This window comes from Lycorma delicatula, chromosome 1 (genome assembly GCF_047948215.1).
Source record: "Lycorma delicatula isolate Av1 chromosome 1, ASM4794821v1, whole genome shotgun sequence".
In the NCBI taxonomy this organism is placed as follows: Eukaryota; Metazoa; Arthropoda; class Insecta; order Hemiptera; family Fulgoridae; genus Lycorma; species Lycorma delicatula.
This window is the reverse complement of record NC_134455.1, coordinates 372,692,045-372,719,872: the sequence shown is the minus strand read 5'-3', so window position 1 is coordinate 372,719,872 and position 27,828 is coordinate 372,692,045. Positions and strand designations below refer to the sequence as shown.

The 27,828-nt window shown below is 29.3% G+C and overlaps 1 protein-coding gene across 1 annotated transcript; it reads left to right on the top strand.

Annotated features, from left to right (window-relative positions):
- The first annotated feature begins 334 nt into the window (after positions 1-334).
- LOC142317275 (invertebrate-type lysozyme 3-like) lies at positions 335-27,828 on the top strand. The gene is made up of 4 exons (XM_075353688.1): positions 335-491; positions 20,693-20,878; positions 25,007-25,080; positions 27,436-27,828. Exons 1-4 carry the CDS (start codon positions 431-433, stop codon positions 27,592-27,594), a joined length of 480 nt encoding a protein of 159 aa, XP_075209803.1. The 5' UTR covers positions 335-430; the 3' UTR covers positions 27,595-27,828.

Sequence of the window (27,828 nt, the reverse complement as noted above, 5' to 3'; positions counted from 1 at the left end):
AGATTTAAAAAAAAAAATTATATGGTTCTTATTCTAACAAAATGAAAAAAAAGATCTCTTTAAAATGTTTTATTTAAACGAACAAACATGACTTTTTAAATGCAAGGTTAACATATAGAAAAATAAATAAAAATAATAATAAAAAATCATTTGTAGAACATTATTTTTTCTTTTACTGTTCACAGAAATAATAGATGAATGTGTGAGTGACCAAATACGCACGCGTGCGCACACACAAATACATATATCCAGATACTCATATACTAATAAACTATGTAAGAATTCAAACTGCAGAGGTGGGATTATTCAAGTTCATTCATTCTTCTGAATAAGTCGAAGATACATATGACGTCACGTTGCCATTATAAGAACTGCTGCAGAAGACTCTCTAGTCAGTTTACTTACTAGTGCAGTGTTGATAACAATAGAGATGCGTTGTTTTCTAGCGTTAATATTTATCTTCGGATTTCTTACTGAACGATTCGTCAGCGGTATGTGATCCATTGTTTGTATAATTATTACATTTTTAAAAATAAATAAAAAGTTGTTTTTATAAGAAATATATAAAAATGTGCAAATAAAAATCTTGATTTTAATTTTTTTAAATTAATATAAAATATCTTAGCATCTGTATATATATATATATATATATATATATATATATATATATAATTTAAATCAGAATAAATTATATAATGTTTTATTTTGTTTTGTTACTGTGATAACTTGTGTTCTGATCTAAACACTATTTAGAAAAGATGTCACTAAAATCGAGTATTTAATTTAACTTTCATATAAATAAAAATTAACTGATAAACAAGAGTGAGTAGTAATGTTCTATGTTTGTTGATTACTAAGTTCAGGGTTCTTTAACCTTTGGATCCACGAATCTTGTGGTTTTTTTTCTATTTTTTTTTGTATTTGGTGGAGAGAGGTAAATTTTAGGAAGATAAAAGTTTCTCTTTCTTTAGTACTTGCGCGTAAAACAACAGAAATATTCTTTTAATTTTTTACCTATAATATTTTTATACAGTGGAATAACAACTATTATAATTTTAAAATAAAACAAATAATAACCAAGAAACAATAATTATAGATAAATTGTAACGTAAACACTAAAAGTCTATTTGTTGTTCAGACGTAACTGCCTAAATAATAGATATCTATTCAGTTACTACTAAACAGTCCATCCGTTTATAATGGAGCTTGGATGTTGGCTCAGATTTAACCTTAGGTCAGTATCTCACAAAGACGAAACGCTATCTCTGTTTTCAGAAACTAGTGTTCTATTTTCTTGCTTGAATATCTATCATTTAAGTAAAAAATAATTATACAATGTATTATTTTTAACAACGTTTTTGAAATGACAATATTTTTTTTCAATTGTTGTAATATTGATCACGCTAGTTTTACAAAACCTTTTGTCTATAAACTTCTGTAAAATTAATTATGAAAATATTACTTATTCTTTTCTGTTCATGAGTACTAATGAAAAACTGTAAAAAAATGAAAAAAAAAATTATGCAAACTGCAAACAATTTTTCGAATGAAAAATCTAAACATGACAAAATAGATAAACTATATCTTAATTTAATATAGACATTCAGAAATAATAGATATTTATAAATAACTATTATTTGTTTGTCTACTAAGAATACCTATAAACGGGGTCCTTTAATACTTAGTAGTCGGCTTTATTGAAGTTAGTTTCATGAAGTATTAGTGTAGAACATTTTAATACTATATTATGTTAAAACAAGTCTTAAATCTGTTAAAAATTAAAAAATCCCTTTCAGAAGGCGGAGGTAGATTTCACCGGTGTTAACTGTGGGATAAAAAAGATTTCCACCTTAAAGTTAAGAAAAACTTCAAATTTACTCAATATGAAAATGGTTGCATGTTAAAAACGTTTCACATGTTTAACATAGAAGCCCCATCTTCTTACAATTCCAGCAAGATTTTGGTCATCCCTTGCCGTAAGGATTGGTCATATCAAAAATCGTTTCAGATAAAAGTTTTAGGTAATGTTTAGAGGACTAACTACCACTTTAAATCGATTCGATACTGTGTCTATTAAGGAGGTATGATTTTTTATATCTTCGAAACCCCATTGGTTGGTGATATCAAAAAAATTTACTTAGATAATTTTAGGCCCTTATCTAAAGAATAGTAGGAACTTTAAAAGAATTCGATATTTTACTTAATAAGAAAGTTATAGCGATATTTTGTTTTTTCAAAATAGCTCTCCTATTTCCACCCCCATGTTCCGATTTTGTCCATTAACGAACTCGACCGAGTTTGGGTCGTTATATTTTATGTATAAATTTGAAAATGATTGGCGGAAAATTACAGCAGTTATCGTGTCTATAAAAAACTGAAGTTTACATATATATATATATATATATATATATATATATATATAACTGACGGTGGTTTTGGGGTCTGAGGGATGTGAAACGCGAGGATATGTCGAAATTTTCTGGAAGTCGAATCATGGTACCCATTACAATAGGTAGCTTTTTTATTAAATCCACCTAAAATACACGACTGCCAAAAAAACAACATATTTATATAGCCTTTGGGACTTCCGGTAACGTAAGCATTCCAACGCGGGATCATACATCTAACTCGGTTCAGCGGTTTAGCTGATACGGTGGAACAAACACCCTAAATACATTACATTCCTTTTTGAGCCGTCGTATAAAAAATAACGAAAATATAGCTCATGACTTCGATATTAATAGTGTATATAAATTGTGGAATTTTTTTATTTTCATTGTACACATAAGTCTTATACTGTTAGGTTTTATTTTTTATCTTATGTTTATAAAAATTACACTCATTACATAAATAATGAAGACTGCTTACCTTAAGAAATTCATGCTCAATTGTAAGATGTTTTACTAAGCTCCTTCTCTTGGGCTAAGCTTTGGTTTTAACACCTTGTTTGTATGTATCAGTTTTGTTTTTGTATTTTTATTATTATTATATGAAAGTATTATTTTTTATATTTTTTTTGTAAAAAATAAATATAAGTATAAATTTGTTAGATATTCAAAATCAATGAATATTAAAAGTTTACATCAAGTTAAAATAAAAGCTTTTAAGACACTTCAAAATTTTTTTTTAAATTCAGCTTATAAAACCAAGCTAACATAAAAAATTAGTAAAAGACGAAAAATCATAAACGATTGGTAACTTTTATTTACAAAAAATAAAAGTTTTAATAAAAGATTTTTACCCTTTTTTTTTATAAAAAATTATTTTTATTTTATTTTTCAGCAACAGACTGAATTAGATTTTCATAATAATAAATGAAGTTTTTAGTATATGAAAAACGATATGAGAATTGATCGGGGAATTCGAACCCAGAAAATCCCGTGAAAGGAGAATAAAACAAAATATAATTTTATTTTAAACTTTTTATTTAATAATACGAGTATAAAAACTAAATAACTACTCATAATAAAAATATAATTTTTGTTATTTCCATATTTAATTGTTTCATTTGATATCAGATTCAATAATTATGACTGTTTTTTACGATATATACAACCCAATGTTAGATTTGTTTTTGTTTTTTTTTTAATAAAAGCCAAATATTTTGAGATCACAATTTTTTATTTTGTAATTGTCAAGTAGTTTCCAGTGTCTCAGCTAATTTAAGTTTTCTAAGTTAAATTTCAAACTTCTTAAACTATTATAATATCTGTACAGTAGACAGCTAATATGATTTAATAATTAGAACACTAATTCACCGGGTTGGTCTAGTGGTGAACTCGTCATCGTAAATCAGCTGATTTCGAAATCGAGATTTCTAACATTCAAATCCTAGTAGTTACTTTTGAATTATATACGGATTTGAATTATAGATCGTGGATACTGGTGTTCTTTGGTGAATCGGTTTCAGTTAACCACACGTCTCAGGAATGGTCGACCTGAGACTGTACAAGGCTACACTTCATTTACATTCATACATATCATCCTCTGAAGTAATATCTTACGGTGGTTCCGGAGGCTAAACATAAAAAGAAAGAAAGTAATTAGAACACTGTTACCTATCACCATGGATTGACCGCAAATTTGGCCAACTCAATTTCTGGCTAACCTAGTTTTTAACGGGGCACGGGGTATACAGATCATATCTTTTCGGGAAGAGGAGGGCTATCACTCTCGAGTGCCTATATTGTGAAGACTATGACTCCCCTGAAGATGTTGTGCTTAGGTGTCGACGGTGGATGGTTGAAAGAGGCATCTGCAACTAACTAACTGGACCCCTCGATGTAGACACAATTGTATCGACAATGTTATCTGGAGTCGACAAATTCAGGTCTGTATCAGAATATATAACAACGATACTACAGCACAAAGACAGTAACGAAGAGATAGGGAGGCGGTGATGGACAGCCCCCTGTGAAGTTTTCATTTGTCCGGGCTTGCCGAGATGGGCGAAAGATATAAGACAGGACGATGAGATATAAGGACTTCGTCACCCTCGAGGTGTTAAGACCGAGACCCGGCTGGGGCCACCTCAGGGGACCCGGTTAGAGGTAGGCGGCTGTTAAAAGACCGAGACCCTGTGTGGGCCCTCTTTGTGGGATACTCACATTGGAGGTAAGGCATCAAGACCGAATCCCAGCCCCTAGATTGGGTTCAGGTACGACATAGTCGGGCCTGAATAACTTGCTCTAGGGGTTAGAGGCAGGCACTGAAACGATCCGTTAGAGTGGACAATCCCCTGGGCTGTGCTATACTTCACGGTGAATCCAGCCCAGGGCGGGTAAAGAAACAGCTAAAACAAAAACGGTCGACTATTCCTGAGATGTGTAGTTAATTGAAACCACCCACCGGGTTGGTCTAGTGGTAAACGTGTCTTCCCAAATCAGCTGATTTGGAGGTCGAGAGTTCCAGCGTTCAAATCCTAGTAAAGTCAGTTATATTTACACGGATTTGAATACTAGATCGTGGATACCGGTGTTCCTTGATGGTTGGGTTTCAATTAACTACACATCTCAGGAATGGTCAAACTGAGAATGTACAAGACTACACTTTATTTACACTCATACATATCCTTCTCATTCATCCTCTGAAGTATTATCTGAACGGTAGTTACCGGAGGCTAAACAGGAAAAAGAAAGTTAATTGAAACCTAACCACCAAAGAACACCGGTATCCACGATGTAGTATTTAAATCCGTATAAAAGTAACTGTCTTTATTAGGATTTGAACCTTAGAATTCTCGACTTCAAAATCATCTGACTTGCGATGATGAGTTAACCACTTGACAGCCCAGTGAGCTCATACAATTTTCCTATGTTCATTTTTACACGTAAACCGCAGATAAACTAATTACTTTTAACTGTATTACTTTTCTGAGATTATTTAGTTTATGATTTTCACTATTATGAAGCAGTATTTATTTTCATTACGCTTTTCTTAATTCAAATAAATGAATTAATCTATGATGCTTTAAAATTTTTAATATATATTTTAAAATATCCACGTTGTTTTTTTTTCAAATATATATATATTCAATGAGGCTACAGGATTTTAATAATCTAAATTATAATAACTAAACACGGAAAATCCGATAAGTAATCTTTTTTCTTTACTTAAAAAAAGTTTATGTGATCTTTAATTAAATTCTATAATGATGATTTCATTAACTGTTACTTAAACATTCTAATTCTTTTATTTTTAATTCTCTCTTCGTGAATATGTAAATTAAAAAAAATTCTATTCTACAGGCGGAGCTAAATATATCTCCATGATACAAAGAAATTATTAACGATAGGTTGCAGATATATCAGCATTATTATTATGTAATAAAAAAAAAATTATTAAATAAGTAAAAAACTCAATAACAAAAAAAAAGAATTAATATAAAAATGAAGGTAGTCGTAATACATGGCATGGTTTAAAGAATTATTAAACTTAACCTATCTGTTTGATCAGCATCACCTAGCTTTATAATATTTATGTGAAAAATGAAAGGGATCCAAACTTACTTTGCCTGTTGAATAACCTTGGATTCTATTCCATGAAGAGAATTAATGACCGGTCGTGCTTAAACGTTTCATAAAGGAATAAAAATTTCCACGACTAAGTAAAGTGAGAACAAGAAACTCAAATTACCGAAGAAATCAAGAGCATTCACCCTGCCCACCACAAGGTTGAATATAAAAACCTAAATGGAAGAACATCTTCCTCCTCCAGACAAAGCTTTCGACCGAATATACATGCTGTACTTCCTCGAAGGGAAATCAAAGGAACATACACGTTTGTATTTTTCACAGTACAAAGTTCAGGTGTTTTGAGTTTCTTTCGTAGACGTTCCAAATTATCGGTGTCTATCATATTGTACGGGTTTTTTAGATTATCGAACCGCAATGGAAACTTGAACGCAGAAGAATCTTATATACAAAAAGAATACGACAACGTTTTCTCATCCTTAAATACCGAGCACATCTTCAAAAAAACACAGCCCAATATTTGGCTTGTTTTAATAACTAAATTGTGAAATTTTAGTTTACAAGCGAATGCTAATCGCAAATCTTTTACGTTAACAACGTTTTGTAAATGAACTGTAGATTTACACAATAAATAGGAATATAAGTCTGATGTAAATATATCACTGAAATATAAGTCTGAATATCGCCGGTGTTTGGTTAAAGAAAAATATTTTTGCCCTAGACAGTAAAGTTATTAACTCAAGTTGAACTAGTGAACTATGTAGAAGGGTACAATCAGAACTAAAGATCAACTGTTATCAAAAACTCGTAAAATTCAAATACGATTGAATGAGCTCTCTTTTTTCTGTTTAGCCTTCAGAACCACCGTAAGGTATTCCATCATGAGGATGAATATGTATGAATGTAAATGAAGTATCGTCTCAGGTCGACCATTCCTGAGATATGTGGTTAATTGAAACCAAACCACCGAAGAATACAGGTATCCATGATATATTATTTAAATCCGTATAAAAGTAATTGCCTTTACTAGGATTTGAAACTTAGAATTCTCGACTTGGAAATCAGTTGATTTGCATATCGAGTTCGCCATTAGACCAACCCAGTAGGCTACAACTAAATGAGCTACGAAGAAAAAAAATCCCTTTCGGCACACCGGAAGGCGGAGGTAGATTTCACCGGTGCTAAGTAGGGAATAAAATAATTTCCATCTTAAAGTTAAGAAAATTTTCAAATATACTCAATACAACAATGGTTGCATGTGAAAAAAGTTTCACATGTTTAGAATATAAGCCCCATCTTCTTACAATTCCAGCAACATTTTGGCCATCCCTTGCCGTAAGGGTTGGTCATATCAAAAATTGTTTCAGATAATGTTTAGAGGACTAACGACCAGTTTAAACCGATTCGATACTGTGCCTATTAAGGGAGGTATGATTTGTTTTTGTCTTCGAAACTCCATTTTTTCCACCCCCTGGGCCAATGGTTGGTGATAACAAAAAACTTTACTTAGATAAGTTTTAGGCCCTTATATAAAAAAATAATAGGAACCTTAAACGAATTTTAGGAACGTTCAACGAATTCGATATTTTACTTAATAAGAAATTTAAGGCGATATTTTGTATTTTCGAAAAATCCCCCCTTCCATTTCCATCCCCATGGTCCAAATTTGTTCATTAACAAACTCGACCGAGATTTTGGTTCGTTATATTTTATGTATAAATTTGAAAGTAATTGGCACAAAAGTACGACAGTTATCGTGTCCACAAGAAAGTGATACGTCACTTTTACTTGAAATATACGTCACTTTTACTTGAGGTCTATAAATATCTTTTCTGACAAATGATATCGGTAAACATGTAACACATATCGATTCGTAATGAATAACAGTATACAGTAAAAATGTTTTTTTTTGTCAATCTGAATAGCCTTTTGTGGTGGGAATTTTATAAAACGTAGTTTTCTGAATCTACTTTCACTTATACTAATATATGTTACTAATCTGTGATTTATGACACGGGTTTTTCATCATATTTTGCCCAATTTTCAACCGATTTGCTTGAAAGTATTACTTTTAAAATCAGAAAACTATGTTTTATAAACACAAAGAAAAAAAAATTCGCTAATAAAAAAACGCGGTAGAAATGCGCAAAAAGATTCTGCAATTAAATTGTCGTAATTTTTGTACTGTTTCAATTTTTTTGTTGTTGCAGGCATAAAAAATATCCAATCGTAACAGTTTTTTTGTCATAATCTGTTAAATCTCTTTAATATACTGTAATTTTCTGAAATTTTTTTTACAAGAGGGTAGCATAAGACTATGAAGGGAGGCAATCAGATACCAACATATTTTCGCGGAGCGCTAATCAACCGCGGATCATTGTGATGTGAAAAGGTAACTTCAGTTCATTTTCCTACCGGTATTTAATTTTAGAGTATAGTTGCCCTTAAACTTATTACATAGTTTCGTAAATAGATTTGCGATCTCAATTTAAGGGAACAAATTTATAAAATATAGATAAAAATGACTCATAATTTTGTTAAGAAAACTATCAGAATATTTAAGAAAACGAATAATAATAAAAAATAGCTCAATGATTGAACAAGTTAAATTTAGATTATAAATTTAAATAAGTACTAATTCCTTTTAAGTTTGTTAAGCATTAACAAAAACAAACTAACTAGTAGACATGGATTTAGTTATAGGAAAAAAAATTTCATTTACATAAGATTGAAATTACCACTAAATAGCTAAATATATAACCTTGAGCTCAGATCCTGTAGCGATGATCAAGGCTGGTTACAGGATTGAACAAACGTGTAATTACGGCTTTATGTTATTGTAGTGTCTTAGCCTTACATAATTTTATGCTTATTTAGAATAATTCTAGATCAAAGCGATTACTAGCTGTATAATATTTATAAATTCTAGAACCGTTAAGGGGCGATTGTAATATTTTAATAGTCTGTGATTATTTAATGGGTAATTATTCATGATCTTGTGTGCTAATAATCTATGGTAGGTTGATTATAAATATTACGCCCATCCATAACTTCTAAACCCAAACAAACTAGGAAAACAAGCTGTAAAAGAAAAAAATCCAGAAATTAAAAAAAAGTAAATATGAAGACATATTATAACATTATGTATTAGTTTGTGCCATATTATGAAAATAAATTAATTTTACATTTATGATTTCACAAAAAAAAAACTTTACGAATATTATCCCTATTCTATTTATATTATTATCTGTTATTATTTTAAGAATTATAGATTTTATTTTTTTAATGAACTGAGATTATTATAGAAACATATAAAAAAAGATATATTAGTAATAGTGGGTATGCAAATTAAACAGAATGCTATACACTAACGACCAAGTAATATACAGAATGAGCAACATGAAACCGAACCCATAACGTAATTACTGTAGAATCGGTAGGTTTTTTTGTTTTTGTTTAACCTCCGGGTCGGCAGTTAAGCAATTTTTTCCTCAGAGGATGAGATAAATGCTTTGTAGCGTGTGTGAAAAATGCCATGCCTGACCGGGATTCGATCCCAGGACCTCCGGGTGAAAAGCCGAGACGTTACCACTCGTGCCACGGAGGCCGGCCAAGGTTATGTTGGAATGAACTTTTATGAATGATACGGATAACTTAAATAAGAAAAACATAAAACGTAATTTAAATGTAACCTTATTGTTACAAAAGATATTCAAAATGACTACCTTAGTAGCACATAAGTGCATCAGTCGATGCACTTATGTGCTCAACTGATCATATTGAGAATCGTCTGACGTAAAACTTTGTTGTCAATTGTGTTGATTTCTCGTTGAATGTTTACCTTCAGTTCATCAATATTGTGGGGAGTAGATGCATAAACTCTCTCCCTCACGTAGCTTAAAAGGCTGCTTAAAAAGTGTTCCCTAAAGTTTAGGACACGTGCTGGCCACCGTCCTCTGCTGACAGCTCGTTCATTTGTGAAAGCTGCATCAACGCGATTCAGTGAAACGTTTGATGTGTGACACTTTGTTGGAAGAAGCTATATTCTTTTTCATTATCAGTTAATTTCGCATAGAATTCTTTTAAAATTGTGAGGTAAAGTTGTGTATTGACAGTCCGGTCGAAAAATATTGGTCCTGCTATGCGATTACCGGAAACGGGATACCAAACACCAATTTTCTCATCGTGAAGTGAACCCTCGAATATCTCATGAGGATTCCTCGCCATCCAATACCTGGTGTTCTGAGAATTAACATGGCCGGATAAATGAAACCATGTCTCGTCTGACATGAAATACGACATCGGGTCTACCTGTCCATCAACAATGTTTTCGAGAAGCCAGTTGCAACACTCAAGTCGTTTAGTTTTGTCTGTCTCCTTCAGTTGTTGCACAGTTGTGATGAGGTATGGTTTCAATTTTAATTCATGAAGAATTTTACGGTAAGATGTGTATTTAACACCAGATTGTTGGGATAACTTGAGTAGTGACTTTTTTGGACGGCAGTAATTCTCCTTTCAATGTAGCCAATGAGGAACCAGACCCCCAATTAAGCTTGAACACGGTTCCGGGAGGTGCTTTTGCCTCCAGTCGCCAGACGAGGAAAACGCCAGGACCGGCTATGCCATTCCCGGCCTCCATCACTCAGCAACTGGGACTCGGTCCTTTGTGCTTCGCCTCTAACGGGGACATCCCCGGAGGGACGGCCCTGCTGGGACTCAGTATTTTAGCTCAGGGGCTCGAGAGTCCCCGCACTTCATGACCACGGTCCACCCGCGTGCAAGCACGGCCGAACGGCAGCTCCGTACGGAGCTGTCCCTCATCCTCATCAATTATATTTTTTGGTTTGGTGTTTAGTTTATATTTTTTCATAGTTTCATTTTGAACTCGTTTTTGTTCTTGGATTTTGTTTTAACTCTGTAAATTTTGTTTTTATTTTTAAATATTTCTCTATCATAAATAAATATCTTCTTCCTTTTGTCTGGTTCTTTTAGTTTTTTTCTTTATAAACCGATTAGGCTTGCTGGTAAGATTTAGGAAGTAATTTAATATTTTCTTGGTCTGTTTTCACTCATTCTTTTTAAATTTCCAAATAAGCATAACATCCTTTTTCGTATTGAGTGTGCAATTTTTTCAAATTTTTTATATAGCTCTTCATTTGTCCTCTGAATATTTTTATTATCTTTCCTTTCTTTTTTAAAGATCCTTTTTCCATCCTTTTTCCATCCTTGATCTATTTTCTATCGTTATTGATTTTGGATATAAAAACATTCACGTTTTATTGATGTATTTTTTTTTTCTTATAGGTATTATATCTTAGAGATATGGTCTTTTTTATTATAAAATTTCTTATTAAATATATTCTAATTCCATTTTCTTTGCTATGCGTTCTAGGTTTAGTTTTTTTATACCGTTGTTTTATATTTCTCTAGGTATTAAAATTTTTTAACTATTTTTATTTTACCATACATTGTTACTAAATTTCTGAACTCTTTTTATTGTGGATCATGCATGCAGTATTTTCTTAAGATAATATTTCAAGATCTATTCTTTCTCTATTTCCTTTAAGGTTTCTATTATTTAATTTTGATTATATTAAAATCATTTGAAATTATAACAAGATTATTAGCAAAGGCAAAATTATGATGTTTAGTGTACATTATAATTCATAAAAATTAATTTTTTAAGCAGAACTTAGTTTTAAAAAAGTATTCCTTTAAAAAAAATATATATGTATTATTTTCTATTATCTGATTTTCAACTTTTATCATTGTTTTATCAAGTTGTAGTAGTAAAGTTGTGATGTTTAACAAAAATGAAAAACTTTCAATGTTTTTCACACATTGCTTACAAAAAAATATCGTATATCAAAATCGATTTGTGTAGTTTCAAGATTACGCATACAATAAGTTTAAATAGCAGACTTTTACGCTTATCTCGGGAATCATAATAATACAAGACATCCATTCCTTTTGAATATGTAAATGATAAATACGTCCTTTCAACTAAGACGGCTCTGCCATTCGTTAATGAAACATTTTCAGTTCATGTTTAATTAAAGTTTTAATAAACATTGTTCATGAAACCTATATGAAATCAAAAAGAAATAAAATTTGTATCTGTGAAATAATAAATAATGAAAATTGTGTACTTGTAGGCCTACACGCTTCTTTTCATTTTATAAATTTATCTAATATAAAAATATTAAGGATCAACGGTTTACTGAATTATTTTCAAAATAGAATTAAAAACAATAGAAGTTATCAGAAAAAAATAATATTATGGATTTTTCATAATAAACTTGTCATTTACTTGTGAAAAAAAAACAATGCTATCGATTTGAACTGTAGCAGTTGGAGCATATTCAAGTGTTACGTAATTAATGTATAATACTACATTAAATACCTACATAAATATCTACATTAAATGTATTATGGAATCAAATCTTCAGTCACCTTTTGCAATTCATATTACATTATTAACGATGAAAGAATCAGCTCAAGGTTTTTAAAGATCATTCAATATGTGTTAAAGGCGATTTTTATTTTACAATAAAATAAATAAAAATAAATTAACGAATAAATCTAGTATATAAATTTTTGTCTATGGAAGCTTCATTCTGATTGAATTTTAGTCATTTACGATCGATGGAAGCTACCCAAGTTTTATTTTATAAATTTACAATGATTTATCAGTTTGGGTCTTAAGTAAAATTATCTAATTCCTTTTTTAAGGAATAGGAAGTGATTTAAACAATTTTACTGATTTCTGATCGGTACTCTTTTCAATACTTCCACCTTATTTATAATTCGTTTTCCTAAAATTATTAATGATTACCAAAATTAACATAACATTTCTAAGCGATTTTTATTGATCACATTACGTCAACTTTCACATCCCTCATTCGGACACACAACTAGTACTTCATTTAGACCTCCGCTTAACAAGGAAAAATCACGTGAGAAAGAAGAGAAAGCAATTAAATATTAAGCCTGAGGTCTGTCTTGTCTTTAAGAAACAAAATGTTTTTGTATAAGGAGTTTTTAAACACAATATGGGCCTACGGGATACAACTTCGGGGTACAGCAAGCAATCGACATCATTCAAAGGTTCCAGAACAAAGTGCTGTATATGAGTATATGTGCTAGGCACCATTGGTTTGGGAAGAACGAGAAAATCTACGATTACCTAGGGATGCCATCTATTCGTGAAGAAATTTGACCGGTTTAGTTCAAAGTACATAGGTTAGGTTTACAAGCCTAACCTATATTAGATCTTGATCTAATTACTTGTTGATTTATGTGTTCTTTGTTACGCACTTTATGTGGATTATTAGTTATATTTTATCCATTGTACTTTTAATTGTGTTATTCTTTGTTCAGACTTTTATTGTACTGACTTGGGAGATATCACGCATTACCACTCTTTTATGTCATTATTATTTTATACAATTTACTTAAAGTTTCGTTATTTAGGAAGAGTTTGTAATTAAAACAGTATAACAAAAAAAAAAAAATTACATGAACTATTTCACAAAGTAGAGACCCAGCTATTAAAATTAGAGTATTGCTCAAAAAACCTGCTGTCACAATAAAATCAACTTTTATGCCATTATCTTGATAAATTCTGTGTTAGCTTATCACTGTTCATGTACAACCATTTAGAGGCTATAAAGCTGGGATTTTATAACTTAAAATTCAGTTTAATATTACGTATAAAAAAAACAAAGCACGCAAAATATTTACAAAATAAGCTATTAAATTAAGAAGGAGAGACTGAATGACGGCTCTTACTAAAATTAATATTTGAATTTCTATATTTAGTTATGATAATAAAGTAATGATTTTCTTTCAAACAAAAAATAAACTACATTGAAGAAATAATAATACTTTTCATGTTAGTAATAAAATACAGAATTAACACTTCGTAGTATTATTATTACAAGTAATTGTGACAATTATTACAAAATCGTAAATTAAAAGGCTGCAAGTTAATATTATCTGTATTTTTTTATTTAATTATATAATGGTTGTTCCTACAGTACTACAAAGAAAACCTACTTACTCCTTTAATCACATCAATTTAAAATGTTCAGGGCCACAGCATTATGTACGATAACTAGGACCAGCTTTCGTTCCTTGCTCATCTCAAACTGTCAGTTTTCTCTGATATACAACTAAAATTACATGGATATTAGTTGCAAATATATCTTTTCCGAAGAGTTTCAATTATTTTATTCATAATAAGTGAAAAAAAAAAAATGGAGGGCATGTTTCTTTATTCTTTGATAATTTTTTTTTCCTAACTTAGTCTTATTTCAGTATGAAGTTGTCATTAAAAATGTTAAATTATATAATAATTCATCGGGACTTGCTAGAAATCTTATCCCTAAAATGCAGTATAAACAATAAAATTCATGATTGGATCTTTATGCACATGATCCGTAAATTACAGTGAAATATAGAATTTGTTACATGTTATACAAAGATATACTAGTAATTTGCCTTAATGGTTTCGGTTTAAAATGTTTTATTTGAGATATTTTTTAATTTCAGTAAATTTTTGCTATCTTATACCTAACTGAATTTAAAAATCGCAAATAAACCTAGAGTTTCAGATGAAGTGGAAGTTTTGAAGACCTGAAAATCAAGAAGTAGTTTATTTTCAAAAAAAATTACTTATTGTGGTGACATGTTCAGTCCAAGTCAGTCATTTATCAGAGTGCAATTCACAAAATATTTCACTCTGATCGTTTGAGACATGGCTGTCCCATAAACACATGCATAATTTTGATGTCAGAAAGTATGCCAATTTTTATCGGGTTCAAGATAATTAAGCTGGTTTTGTAAATTTAAGGTGATCTTATAAGGGAAACTGAATTGGATAAAATAACAGTATCGTCTGCGTAGGAGACCGTTGTTATGGGATAGAAAAACATATGTGAAATTAATATGTTAAAAGAATGGAGTGAAAATTGAGCTTGTGGTACTCCTGCAAACAGGAAAGACAGTCAGACTAAGCACTACCACCTTGTGAAACTTATAAAACTAATTAATGACAGAAAGCTGACAAACAAAATAACAATATTGTTGTTTCCAGGTCAAGAATTTGAATTCTGATAATAAAACATTAATGCAAAAGTTGCAAAAGCTTGGCTAACATTGAAGAACATACAGTTAGCTTAATGTTTCTTTCTAGGACAGTACCAAGAAACTCCTACAACCTATGCAGTTGATGGATGATGATAGTTTTTGAGAAACTAAACTAATAACCGAATTATTTTAGGCTGTTCTACAAAAGATTAGATTTTGAAGGGAAATCAGGAGTTCTAAACCCATATTACATGTAGTTATATCATGTTAGCATGGTGACCATAATTTAAAACTTGAAGTTATTACTGCATGTGCACAATTATAGACTTTTGGTCCCACATTCATGTTATCAGCATTTTGTAATGGAATATGGATTGTGAAATAATTTCATAAGAAATTATTGTGATGTGGCTTCAAAATGATTAAATATTATTATTAAAAAAATCTAATATTTAAAAATTTCAAATATTTTGAAATCTACATTTAAATAATATTTATTAACTTAATTTATTAAATGTGTCTTTTTGTTCCTTTTTTTTATTACCAATTTTTAAGATTATCTGTTGTAATGAATTTTCATTGATTTGTATTTTCTGACTGAAAATTTATTAATTACTTTTAATAACATTTTTATGTTAATTTTCATTGATTTATTATGTTGTCTTTAAATTTAATTTTTTTATTAGTCAACAATTAAGTTAATTAGTGACTATGTTGGAAGGGTTCACATTATCAATTTTCCAGACCATAACCAGGAACTGAACCAAAGATCTTTGATAGAGTAGCCAAGTATTCTATCTACCAGCTTTGCTACCAAAGACATCGTTTTCAAATTTATTTAAAAAATTATTTTCTTCATTATATCTAATAACATACGCATTTTCAACTGAAGTATTTTCTATGGATGATATTGCAACAGAATATAGAATCCTTAACCTAATGGTTGTAATTTTTAAGTGCTTTTATTTGATACCGCACTTGTCAGTTTCTAAAATTTTTAGTTTTTAGATATTGTTGTAACCTTCCACATTATAGCCCCCATAAATTACAGTTCTGGCATCAATTAAGCTTTCTTTACTCTATTAATGTTTTCCATCTGTATTTCTGATAGTAATACATTTTGATCCCTTTTCTCTGAAATGTTCTTTATGATACTCTAGTATCATATGTATTTTTGGGACACTCGTTTAATATATAATTCATGAAATTCAGAACAGTTGTTCTGACTCGCAGAGACATAAATGAACAAACAAAATGCTACTCAAATTCAAAACTATCTCTTGTCTACCTAAATTTATTCAAAATTATCTCTGAAGGTAGATCGATAAAAATAATCAAATATTATTTCTATAGAATAATTGTGGGAAAAATAATATAAAACTATTTTTAACCAGTTTGTGAAAAAAAAATCCATTTTAAGTAAGTATAAAATTCAAGCAGAGTTACAAAACATACTTCAAAAAAATCCTTTTGTGAGATTACAGTGTAATGAATAGTGTGACAAAAGATATTTAATAAGTACTATTTTAATGGTAATGAAGTCATACATTTGTAACAATATAAAAAAACAAAAATTATTTATCACTAATTATACAAAATAAGTATGAAATTTACAATTATGTTGTTGACTTATAATAATTGACAATGCAATTATTTTACATAAATTTTGTATTTTATTCTTATTTACAAAAACAAATCAGATATTTTACAAAATACTAGCTTGAGTTCTGACAGTAATCTAACAAAGTACATCAGTTCAAAAGATCATTTTTAATAATGCAGTGAATGAATGACAAACAAATTAATGCTAATGATTATATGGAAATGTGGTAAACAATACATAAGATTGAAATATATATTTCGATTTTTAATATTGGTTTGAAACTAGCCTTCCAGGCTTTTTTTATTGCCAATGTTTCAATACTACAGACACTTGTACAATTATAGTACTATTAAACATTTCTTTCTAAATCTTAAATCTATGATACCAGTAAATTTCAACACATCATAAAGTTTCTTCTTCTTTGTGCTAATCTATTTTTGATGCATTCCTTACACATTTACCTTTTGTAACTTGATTGCTTAAATAATAAAACTACAATTCTGGTCTTAATAGTTTACTTACTGGTATCTTACTTAATTTCTCTATCACTTTCATGGCTTTGTTCTAATCTTATTTATTTATTTTCAAAAAGTTCTATTTAATTTTTTTTTCTATCAATGAATCTGAACCATTGGGTATTTATTTTAATTAATGTATGGTTTCAAGTAAAAGTACAATATCATAAACAAACCTAACACTTTAATCTTATTTATTTTTGGATTATTTATCCATTCTTAAATTCTTTTTTCAATTATTCTATTCTCTCTTTCATAATGTGAGTTGAAAAGTAATCCGGCACAGAATATACTTCCTGCTTCGCTCCTTTCCATGTCAGTGACCGCCCCTCTTGAATTTCTATCTAATCACAGTTATCTGAGTAGCTCAGGTAGGGCATGTAACCTGTTTCTACTTTTTTGGGGATTCTACTCTAAAGATACTTCGCCAATTACATGTTTTTCATACTAACTTATATATAGTCCTATTCATTTTTAAATCACCAAATTGGCTTCATAATATGAACAAATTATTACTTATTCTAGCGCTTTTTCTTATTTTAATCATTCTGAGCTGTACCAGTTTTTGATTTTTTTCTTGACTGTTTTACCATTAATATCACGTTATTATTCTGCAAAATTACCAGTTACAAAAATGCAATACATACTTATCTAATATTACAAAAAAATGAGATAATTTTTCTTTTTTCAGAAAATTATTTCAGCAATTAAAGGATTAATTGTTCTAGAGTATGTTTCAAAACCAAGTCACTTTGTACACTTGTCTAAAATCTATTTAAAAATGAAGATCCAGAAATAAGATCAACTGGAATTCAAAAGTGAAGGCAATTTTCCATTGAGTTTTTTACTTGGAAAGTTCATTCATTTTTGTTCATTTGTAGTAGTTTATTGTTTATATGCGAAATTCTATAAAAAAATATATTTGGATAATACAGTTAGACATTTTCAACTTCAAAATATATAATTTTTTTCTTTAAATGAAAGCTAGTTCGATCATGTGTCTTATTTCTGAATTCATCACCAGATAGATTCATTTAATTCTTTTAATCTTCCTTTCTGCAATCAATTTATATGCGCTCTATAAATACACTGCAATGAAATCAAGGTCATAATAAAAATAGAGAAAATAATAATGCTTTTCAATTTAGACGCATTATTTAATAATTACAGTACCTATTCTAGAGATATGCAACTGTAAAATTTTATTTTTAGTCAGTAAAAATTAAACACAATCAGAGGAACTTTTTATTAAAAGTAACTGGCTACTATGTTGAGGGATTACCATTTTTCAATATTTTTCTTTTGATGGAGGGGTTCATAAAAAACTTGCCAAGAATATAAAAATGAATGATTTCTGTACTTGTGCAATCATATTTACTCTGAGCTTCCCAATCGTTCTACACAAAGAGAGGGAAAGGTTAAAGAGTAATCCCTGATCATTCTACCAAGAAATTCATGAAACAGAATTTCCCCAATTTAGTAAATAATGGCACACTTTGTGAGTTTCTCTATGTGATTGACAGTAAGCCAAACTAACAACAAATAAGCTTACATTAATCCCTACCTGACACTAAGTGGCTTTTGTTTAGCTCTCATAAATTTTTTCAATCACATGTCAATTTCATCACAATTTCACTATTCAGTGAAATCAACAGCACTTCCAATGGTACCACACCTGGTAAATTCAGCATCAGCTCTCACCTTGGTAGGCGATAGGATATCCTCCTCCTATCTGTCCCCGCTTCTGCAGAACAAAATTTAATGCTCTAATGTTCTTGTTCAGACATTCCCAACACAGTAAAGTCCAGTATAGATAAAGTATTCATCACTTAACATTTCTTGTTTTCAGTAGGTGAATGCGAAATCACCCCATACTCATTTTCTAATATGTTGAAAATACGGTATTTGTTCTATTGCACTGCTAATCTACAACTGGAAATATCTATGAGTATTCCATTTTAGGATGATTCTGTATGAGGTCAGGTATGATCACTTTGATAGAACTACTAATAGGAAAAACTAGGTAAATTATATTTTTCTACAAAAAGTGTATGCGATAAAATTAACTGTAATCCAATAAATCCACTAAGATGTTATATGATGAGAAAATTGTCTTTATGAAATATTAAAATGAAACTATTATTTCCTTTTATCATTAAAGGTAGACTACTATTCCATGGTTTTGTATAATTTCTTTGTCTCTGAAAACCTTGGTGTTCAAGATTTTGTGGTAATATGTTATACGTAATCAGCTGGTCTGATCCATCTTCCTCATTAAAATAAAATTATGGGTATCCTACACATAAAATGATGATGGGTATGATGATGATGGGTATCCTACCCATCTTCCTCATTAAAATAAATTTTTTTATGAAAATATGCCAGAGATAGTAATAATAAAAATAAAATGAAACTAATTAACTAATAAATTTTATTATGAAGTATAAAAATTAAAAAAAAAATGTCTTATGTTGTAACCTGTCTAATCAATGTCATTAGTCTATATATTACATTGTTTTAAAAAGTATCTTCTGTGAAAAACATTTTTAAAAATGTTTGCATGCACAGAATGTTTTTGTTCTATGCAGAAGTAATTTTTATTACAGAAGAGAATGCTAAAATATATTATTAACCATTTACAAAATTTTTTTTTTACTAATGATCTTTTTTAACACAAAGTAAAATGTATTTATTATGTTAATTAAATAGTTAGAAACATTTTTGAATAAGTTACTGAAAGTACACAAAGACATTTATTCATACTAATTAATTTATTATTTGGTTTTGCTAATATCTTTTAAACAGGTACTAATGAAAATAAAACTTGCTTTCAACTAAAATTTAGTATTTAAAAATTACTGGGATTGCTCTTCATTAATTTGAAGTTAGGATTAAAAAATCCAAAATCATGGTTATATAGAGTGGAAATTAATTACTATAAATTACATGCATGCTGTACTTATTTCTCTACTGATTAAATCAGTAATTTAAGAAAAGAGCTAGTTTATAAACACATTTTTAAGGGGACTTTTTTGTAGTATGTTTTCTTTATAGTTTTCTTAAAAGAAAAACAGAGGAAAAAAAACAAGAAATGTTAACATCACAGTTGGATTAGGGATAATTTAATTTTGTTCCTTTATTTAGATCTAGAAATCATCAACATTTATAATATATAAAATAATGAACCAGAACTATAGTAAACCAAACTCACTGCTATTGGTATATTATCATTACATTTTAGAAGTATCAAACAACATTATGTCAACAGCCAGTTGTGAGGCAATGTATCTAAAAAAAAGAAGAATAACCCTATGATTATTAATCCTAGGTTTATTCATTTGATAGTCTAAGACATTCGTCTAAACAAATATCTTAAAGTTTGATTGTTCATTTTACTTATAAGCAAAAAAAAAAAAAATAATTAATGAAATCCATTTTTACTGATTTTTAAAAATATGGAAGAATGTTTTCATATATATTAAAATATTAATAGCTGAATTGGTATTTTTCAGGTCAAATATCTTACGTGGAACCAGTTACAGACATCTGTCTAGGCTGTATTTGTGAAGCCATCTCAAATTGCAATAAAAGTCTTACATGTGAAGGTGATGTTTGTGGTATATTTCGCATTACATGGGCTTACTGGGCTGATGCTGGTAAACCAATTCTTTTAAATGATGATCCCAATTCTCCTGGAGGTAATTTATTATGCTGAACCAAGTTAAAATTAAAATATTGAACATACAACAAAAAAGAAATTAATTATATAAGTTTAATGTAGAAATACTTATAAATACAATAATATGTTCTTTTGATTTGCAGTTAAGGAAATGATAATAAATTCCGTGAAAATTACAACTACTATAAAAATCATTTATTAGATGAAGAGCACTGTAAAATAGTACAGTATTTTTTAAATTAATTTTAATTTTTTATAAATTGCTCCTACCATTAAGAATAAGATGTATATGTTGCTAATTTGTACAAGGGAAATTTATTTTATTGTACTTTCTACTTATTAATTAATTATTGTTAATTGCAAGTTGCATAACTGACAATTTCTATATCTGCAAGACATCTCAAAATATGTAGACCAATGGAATAAAATATATAATCAAATCAATTTAATAGTGTTATACACAAGTCACATTATACTATAGTCTGCAAATGAAGAAAGAAATCCTTAAAAGTGAAAAAAGAAAAGATATAGCAATTAACATATGAACTAAACAATTCATTTGAAAACTTATGTCTGATGAAACTGATATCATTTCTACCAATAAGCACTACATTTTCAGTTAAAAAAAATATATACAGAACTTAGAGGCTAGGACAAATGAAATTTTTATTCATTTAATAAATACAGTAATTTATAATATCTTACAAAGAACTATTGAAAGTTTTTTATTTCAAGTTCTTATCATAATAAATCTTTGTTTACCCATTGAAAGTCATTAATTGAGATGTCTAACTTCAACATGCTGACAACTTAATTCTTCTAACCTAACTGTTCAGAATAGCTGGAGAAAACTGTCAAACGTGACTGCAATGTAGGTGAAGTATTGTTTTATTCAAAAAAATAAACCCAATCCATTTCAATGTTGCTGACCTTCACATATTTGAAAAGTTGTGTATACAGTAGGAAATATCACTGTTGACATTCAGCAAAATAAAATATCCAAACATGAGAGTCTTACATCAAGTCCATACTGAATATTTGTTGTTTGGAAAATTATGGTAATGAAAGACATGAAAATTATGGTATCAGTATGGTATGAGAATGAAACCATCTACAAACTTTATTTAATAAAGTGAATGCATAATAGTTTATTAGATATTCCAATATATGGCACATTAGAAAACAATTTTGGCATCAGAAAAAAATAATCTATTAATATGAGTATATCTTAGCAAACTGTCAAACTTGGCCTTGAATGTCAATCTTTGCATGGGGAGGTTGACGGTTGGATTGTAAGCTTGGATTGTATCTTATAGATGTAATAATCCTCTATAATGTTCATGACTCACTGGATTACTAGTAAAAACATTATTTATTTAATCAAGTGAACATTTTCATTAAATTAATCTTCTTATGTTTTCTTAAGTTGGAAGTTCTGAACTCAACTTTTTTTTAACTATTGATATGGTTAATTCAGTTATCATTTACTTGTGGTAGGACAGGCCCTTTTGTATCATCCTCTACAATGCTACCTCGATCTTTAAAATATCTTTAATTGAAAAATCTATCCTAAAGATAATCACTGATATGCAGCAGAAAATTTGTTACTCTGTTGTGTTGCACACTCAGGCTATACAGTAGTCCAACATCAATTTTGTCTTTTTGTATAATAAAATTTATTAATTTTTGAATGTCCTCAAATTAACAAAAAGCTGTTATTTTACTAATTTAAAATTACTAATGTATACATTATTAATGAAAAATACTTAGAATACTCTAGTTTAGTTTTGGGTAGTGGATTCCATTGTTTAGAGGAAAAGTTATTTTTATTTTAAAAGGTAGAAAGCTAATGACTAGTCTTCTTATCAATAACTATCTAAATAATACTACTATAAAGTATTATTTAAAACAAGCTTTCCAAACAAATTTACTTGTCTTCCTAACAGATATTTTGTAGCAATTAGATTATTTGTTGCATCTTATACAACGTGTGTGAGAAAAGTAATGAGATTGGTAACACTGCGAGCGATCTGGCAACGCTGTGTCTACTGGTCTATGCTAGACCGGTTTGTTCATCTTTTCCACATGCTCAGGACGAGTTTCAACTCCATTCAGCCAACACATTATTTTTGACAGCGCCATCAGTGAAGTTGTGTTTCTGTTTGTGTTAAGAAAATGGAGCATCGGAATTTAGAGCAATGTTGTGCAATCAAGTATGGTGTTAAACTTGGGGAATCCACGAGTGTGACCTTTGAACAGTTGAAACAGGCCTATGTGGAACATTGCTTATCAAGAGCACAAGTTTTCTGCTGGTACAAATCATTTTGAAAGGCCGAGAACACATTGAAGATCTACCTCGCTCAGGGAGACCTTTAACTTCAAAATCTGACAAAAACGTTGAGTGTGTGAGGGTTCTTGTGAAATCAGACTGTCATTTAACAATAAGGATGATGAGTGAACAGTTAAATTTAAACACTTTCACCGTACAACAAATTTTGACAGGCGATTTGGACATTCGAAAGGTTTGTGCAAAATTGGTGTCGAAAAATCTCTCAACGGGACAGAAGGACAATCGAAGAAACGTGTGCATTGATGTTCTTGAGAGGATTGATGATGACCAAGAATTCTTCAATCGTGTGATCACAGGTGATGAATCCTGTATATTGGAGTAAGATCCTGAAACAAAGCGGCAAAGCGAAGAGTGGCACACTCCGTCATCTCCTCGACCAAAAAAATTGTCGAGTCAAATATCAAAATCATGCTGATTTGCATTTTTGACAGTAGGGGTATCGTGCATAAAGAATTTGTTCCTCCAAGACAAACTGTCAACCAAGTGTTTTACAAAGGTGTCCTTGAAAGGCTCAGGAAAAGAGTGATTCGCGTGAGATCAGACATTGCATCATGACAATGCCCTGTGTTATACGGCCATTTCCATCAGGGAATTTTTGACCTTAAAATGCATTTCTATGGTTTCTCAACCCCCCCTATTCATCTGATTTGAGTGCTTGTGACTTTTTCCTTTCACTGAAATTGAAACATATCTTAAAAGGACGTCATTTTTAAACTCTGGAGAATATTCAAAAGACTGTGATCAACCAGTTAAAAGCCCTACCAGTTGAAGCCTTTCAGGAGTGAAGACCTTCCAGGAGCCAGCCTTCCAGTGGCTGCTACCAGGAGTGGGAACAACGACTCCGCCGGTGTATAGCTGTCCAAGGGAACTACTTTGAAGGGGATAATATTGTCGTTTGAAAAAAATAAAAACTTTGGTAAGTAAAAAATCAGTCTCATTACTTTTCTCACACACCTCTTATGTGTAGATGAAAAATAAACATTTGAGAAAAAAATGTTTGGAATAATATGTTAAGGAATATTCGTTTATCAATGAAGGCTGTTCAGATACTTGTACTGTAGGAATTATTTAGGTTGAAACAATAGAAAATTAAATTCCAAATTTTTTGGGAAAAAAATGGATGAAGTAAATATAACTATGTTTTAAGTGAAGTATAAATATAATTATGATTGGTGAGACATAACAATCATCTTGATATTTATCTTTTTACTTTATATTTACAGAAAGAGAAATTTTGGATCCTGGGTGTGTTGATAAACTGCAATAATTTAGAACATTATGATTCTGCAACAGATAGAATATTTCAGGAAATATTCCTATTAACATTCAGAATATTTCCTGGAAAATAAAAATTTGAAGTGAGGAAAAATACCAGTGGCCAAACCCAAAATACTTTCTGTAGATCACCAAAATTAATTTTGCAATGCCTCTGTGAAGAGGCTGTGGCTCCCCTGAATCACCACAACACAGAGTTTGGGAATCACTGCATTACAACATTAATCCATTACAATTAATTTTTAATGTTTTTGATCATGTCTGAAATACAACAGTATATTTTTGCATGTAATTTACTAAACTTTAGAAAATGAGTACATAGCTTTCTGCCGAACTAATTTTGATGGTAAAGTAACAATTCCAATTTTTATTTCAAAACATGAAGATTCAATTTAAATACACAAGATTGAAATTGATATCCTCTGGAAAAGCTTGAATTTTTTTAAGGTTATGATATAGCATTCAGTTATTTTTAAAATATTTAAAAAATAGATATACTAATTTTAATTTTTTATTTTACAGCATATTCTCGTTGTGTGAATGATCCAGTATGTGCTGGAAATGCGGTGACAAATTATATGAACAGGTTTGCACAGGTTAGTAAGAAACTTCACTGTTTTTTTAAGTAATCTATAGCATAATTTATATTTAAGAATATAATAATCGTTTTATTTCTAGCATTAATTATTGTTCATTTTATTTATTACTTCAATGATAATCATGTACGCTTCATTAAATAGAGTCAACTCGAAGGTAATTTGTGATCTAATTATTATTTTATTTAGAACATTGCATAATTAGTAACAGTTCTGAAACATTAGATTTTCCTCATAATCTATTTTATTAAACAAATAGAATAATGTAATAAAATTTAAGTAATAAAATTAAAGTTAAAATTCAGTACAAACCAGAATTATTTGTGTTTGATTTTGAATAGTTTGAAGTAATTTATTAGCAATATTATAAAACTAAATCACAATGCTTAAAATAGTAGGAAGAATGTCTCAGAAGCAAAGGTTAGGCTTATAAATGGAGTTATATGTGAAAAAGTGTAGAATCATGATGGTTGTGTAAAATCATAAATTGTAAATAAGAGTTAATATTATGTAAATGTTACTAATTTAAAAAACTTTTACCTTGGTGTTCCATCATGTAAAGGTATTTGCACCTACAATTATATGTTTAGTTTCATTTTATAATGCTGCTACCAACTTCAGCAGATCACTCTGATTGCAGATGTAGTTCTGTATTATTATTGTTTTTGTTATTATAACAATTATTTGTACTTTCGTACATTATATTTTACTTTCTTATTCTCTGTACTTCTTCAAATTCCACTTTTATTTTACTCGTAATTTTCTTCATGATACAAACTTTATAGAAAAACCACCAAAATTTCAAAGGATTGATGAAAAAAGTAAATTATCAAAAGCAGGCTGGTATAAGGATAAAATATCATAAACAGAGAACTCGACCAATAACAAGTAAATTATTGGATAAAAAATGTTTAGATGGCTTTACAAAAAAATTGATTTAAAATAAACAAGTGCTAGCAAGAATTTAGTTGATTATTGTTATAAATATTATTTATCTCGACTTGTTTGAATATAATTGTTTACTTTTGGTATTATCTAAATTTAAACGAATGTAATCATGTCGCTTCCTTATTTAACAGTTTTTACCAATTTATATACAAACCCCTCCACACTTACCTATCTCCCAGCAACTTCTTTTTAACCTTGCTCTCAGTAACATGTAGATCTTTGCAGAAGCTATATGTTCTTTCTGTGTTTCAAAAATAATGAGTGTTTATTAATGTTAAAAAATTTTAGTATTTTTTTAATGTTATACTACTGAAGGTGATTCCATTGGAATCGAAATAGCTATATAGTGTTTTTATATAAAGTGTCAGTTTTGAAAATTTATACAAGTGTTTTTATTAGAATTAAAAAAATTTTTTTGACAAATTCTTGTATAAAGGAGGATTAGGTTTTTTCTATTCTTCTTTCTATTCTCTTGCAAACATTAAAAAAAAAAATGATCATCAGAAATTTTTTATTATTATTTTTTTTAATAACGTGTGTAGCTAGAGAAGTTTTACTAATTATTTTTTAATTATAGTAATATTTTTATTTTGTGGACTGGATGAGATTTAAGGCCTACTAACTACAAAAAAAATACTATTGTGACTTTACTCATGATTCTTTGTCTGAATTAGTTTATAAAGTTTTTATTTCCATATAATTTGCTATTCATGAAAACTGCTACAAAAAAAGATTAGCATAGAATTTGTAATTTTTTTGTCACTTTCTTATAGTTATGAAAGAGTAAATCAAGAATATCTGAATTTTTATGCTTATGGTAACAACATTTTAAAATTGAAACAAAATTAAAATTTAAAGAAATTACTATGCTGCAGTTCATTTTAAGATAGAAGTTTATACCGTCCTATGCTTTCACAAATTAAGCTTCTTCAAACTATTGCTGGGAGCGCTGAAAGTGATTATGCAATTTAAACTGTTTGTTCATTTAAAATATTGCTTTCCATGTTTGTATATTTTGAATGGCTGAAGTGCCTAGTTTGTAAAAAATAAAAACCAGCTGCAATATATTAATTACAACTTTTTTATTAATAAAAATTAAACATAGTGAATTTGTGTTTTGCACCAAATATTGACAGTGGTTTTTACCTCTGATAACTACCAAACTGCTAAGATAACTAAGCCTTATTTTATTTAACAAAATAAAATAAGACAAGATAAAAATTCCACATGCTTCTGGCCTATAAATATTATACACTCTAAAGATAGATTGTTGAGATTAGCAGCTCAAACAAACATTTCTCAAAGTTTGAACTTTACCTGAGAATTAGATCAAATCTAATACTATGTAATCATTTATCTTTAAAATTTGTTATAATAATGTAATTTACATATTTTCTTAATTTTTAGGACTGCAATGGTGATGGAAGAATTGAATGTGGTGACTATGCTAAAATACATAGACTTGGTGGATATGGCTGCAGAGGTCCTTTAGATGCCATATATGAACAAAGATTTTATAACTGCCAGAAACAAGTTGCACAGTTTTCACAACCAACTGTTGGTTAATAAAAAGCTCAGTAAAATAAATTAAATTATCTGCAGACAATTTTTTAAATTCAATTCTTTAAAAATAAAACTACAATAATTAATGATTATTTGAGACTGATTTATTTAAATTCACAGTCATTATTTTATTAAAAAAAAGTGATAGGGTATAACTTGTTAATTCATAAATTATCTTTTTATAAAATAGTTAAAATGTAAAAACAAGCCTTGAAATAAATTAAAATAAATGTTAAA

Bases quoted from the DNA above. Each gene is read 5' to 3' on its own strand.
- LOC142317275 (XM_075353688.1), top strand. From the start codon at position 431: ATGCGTTGTTTTCTAGCGTTAATATTTATCTTCGGATTTCTTACTGAA. The intron at 492-20,692 runs GTATGTGATCCA...GGTATTTTTCAG, and splicing joins TACTGAACGATTCGTCAGCG to GTCAAATATCTTACGTGGAA. The intron at 20,879-25,006 runs GTAATTTATTAT...TTTATTTTACAG, and splicing joins TGATCCCAATTCTCCTGGAG to CATATTCTCGTTGTGTGAAT.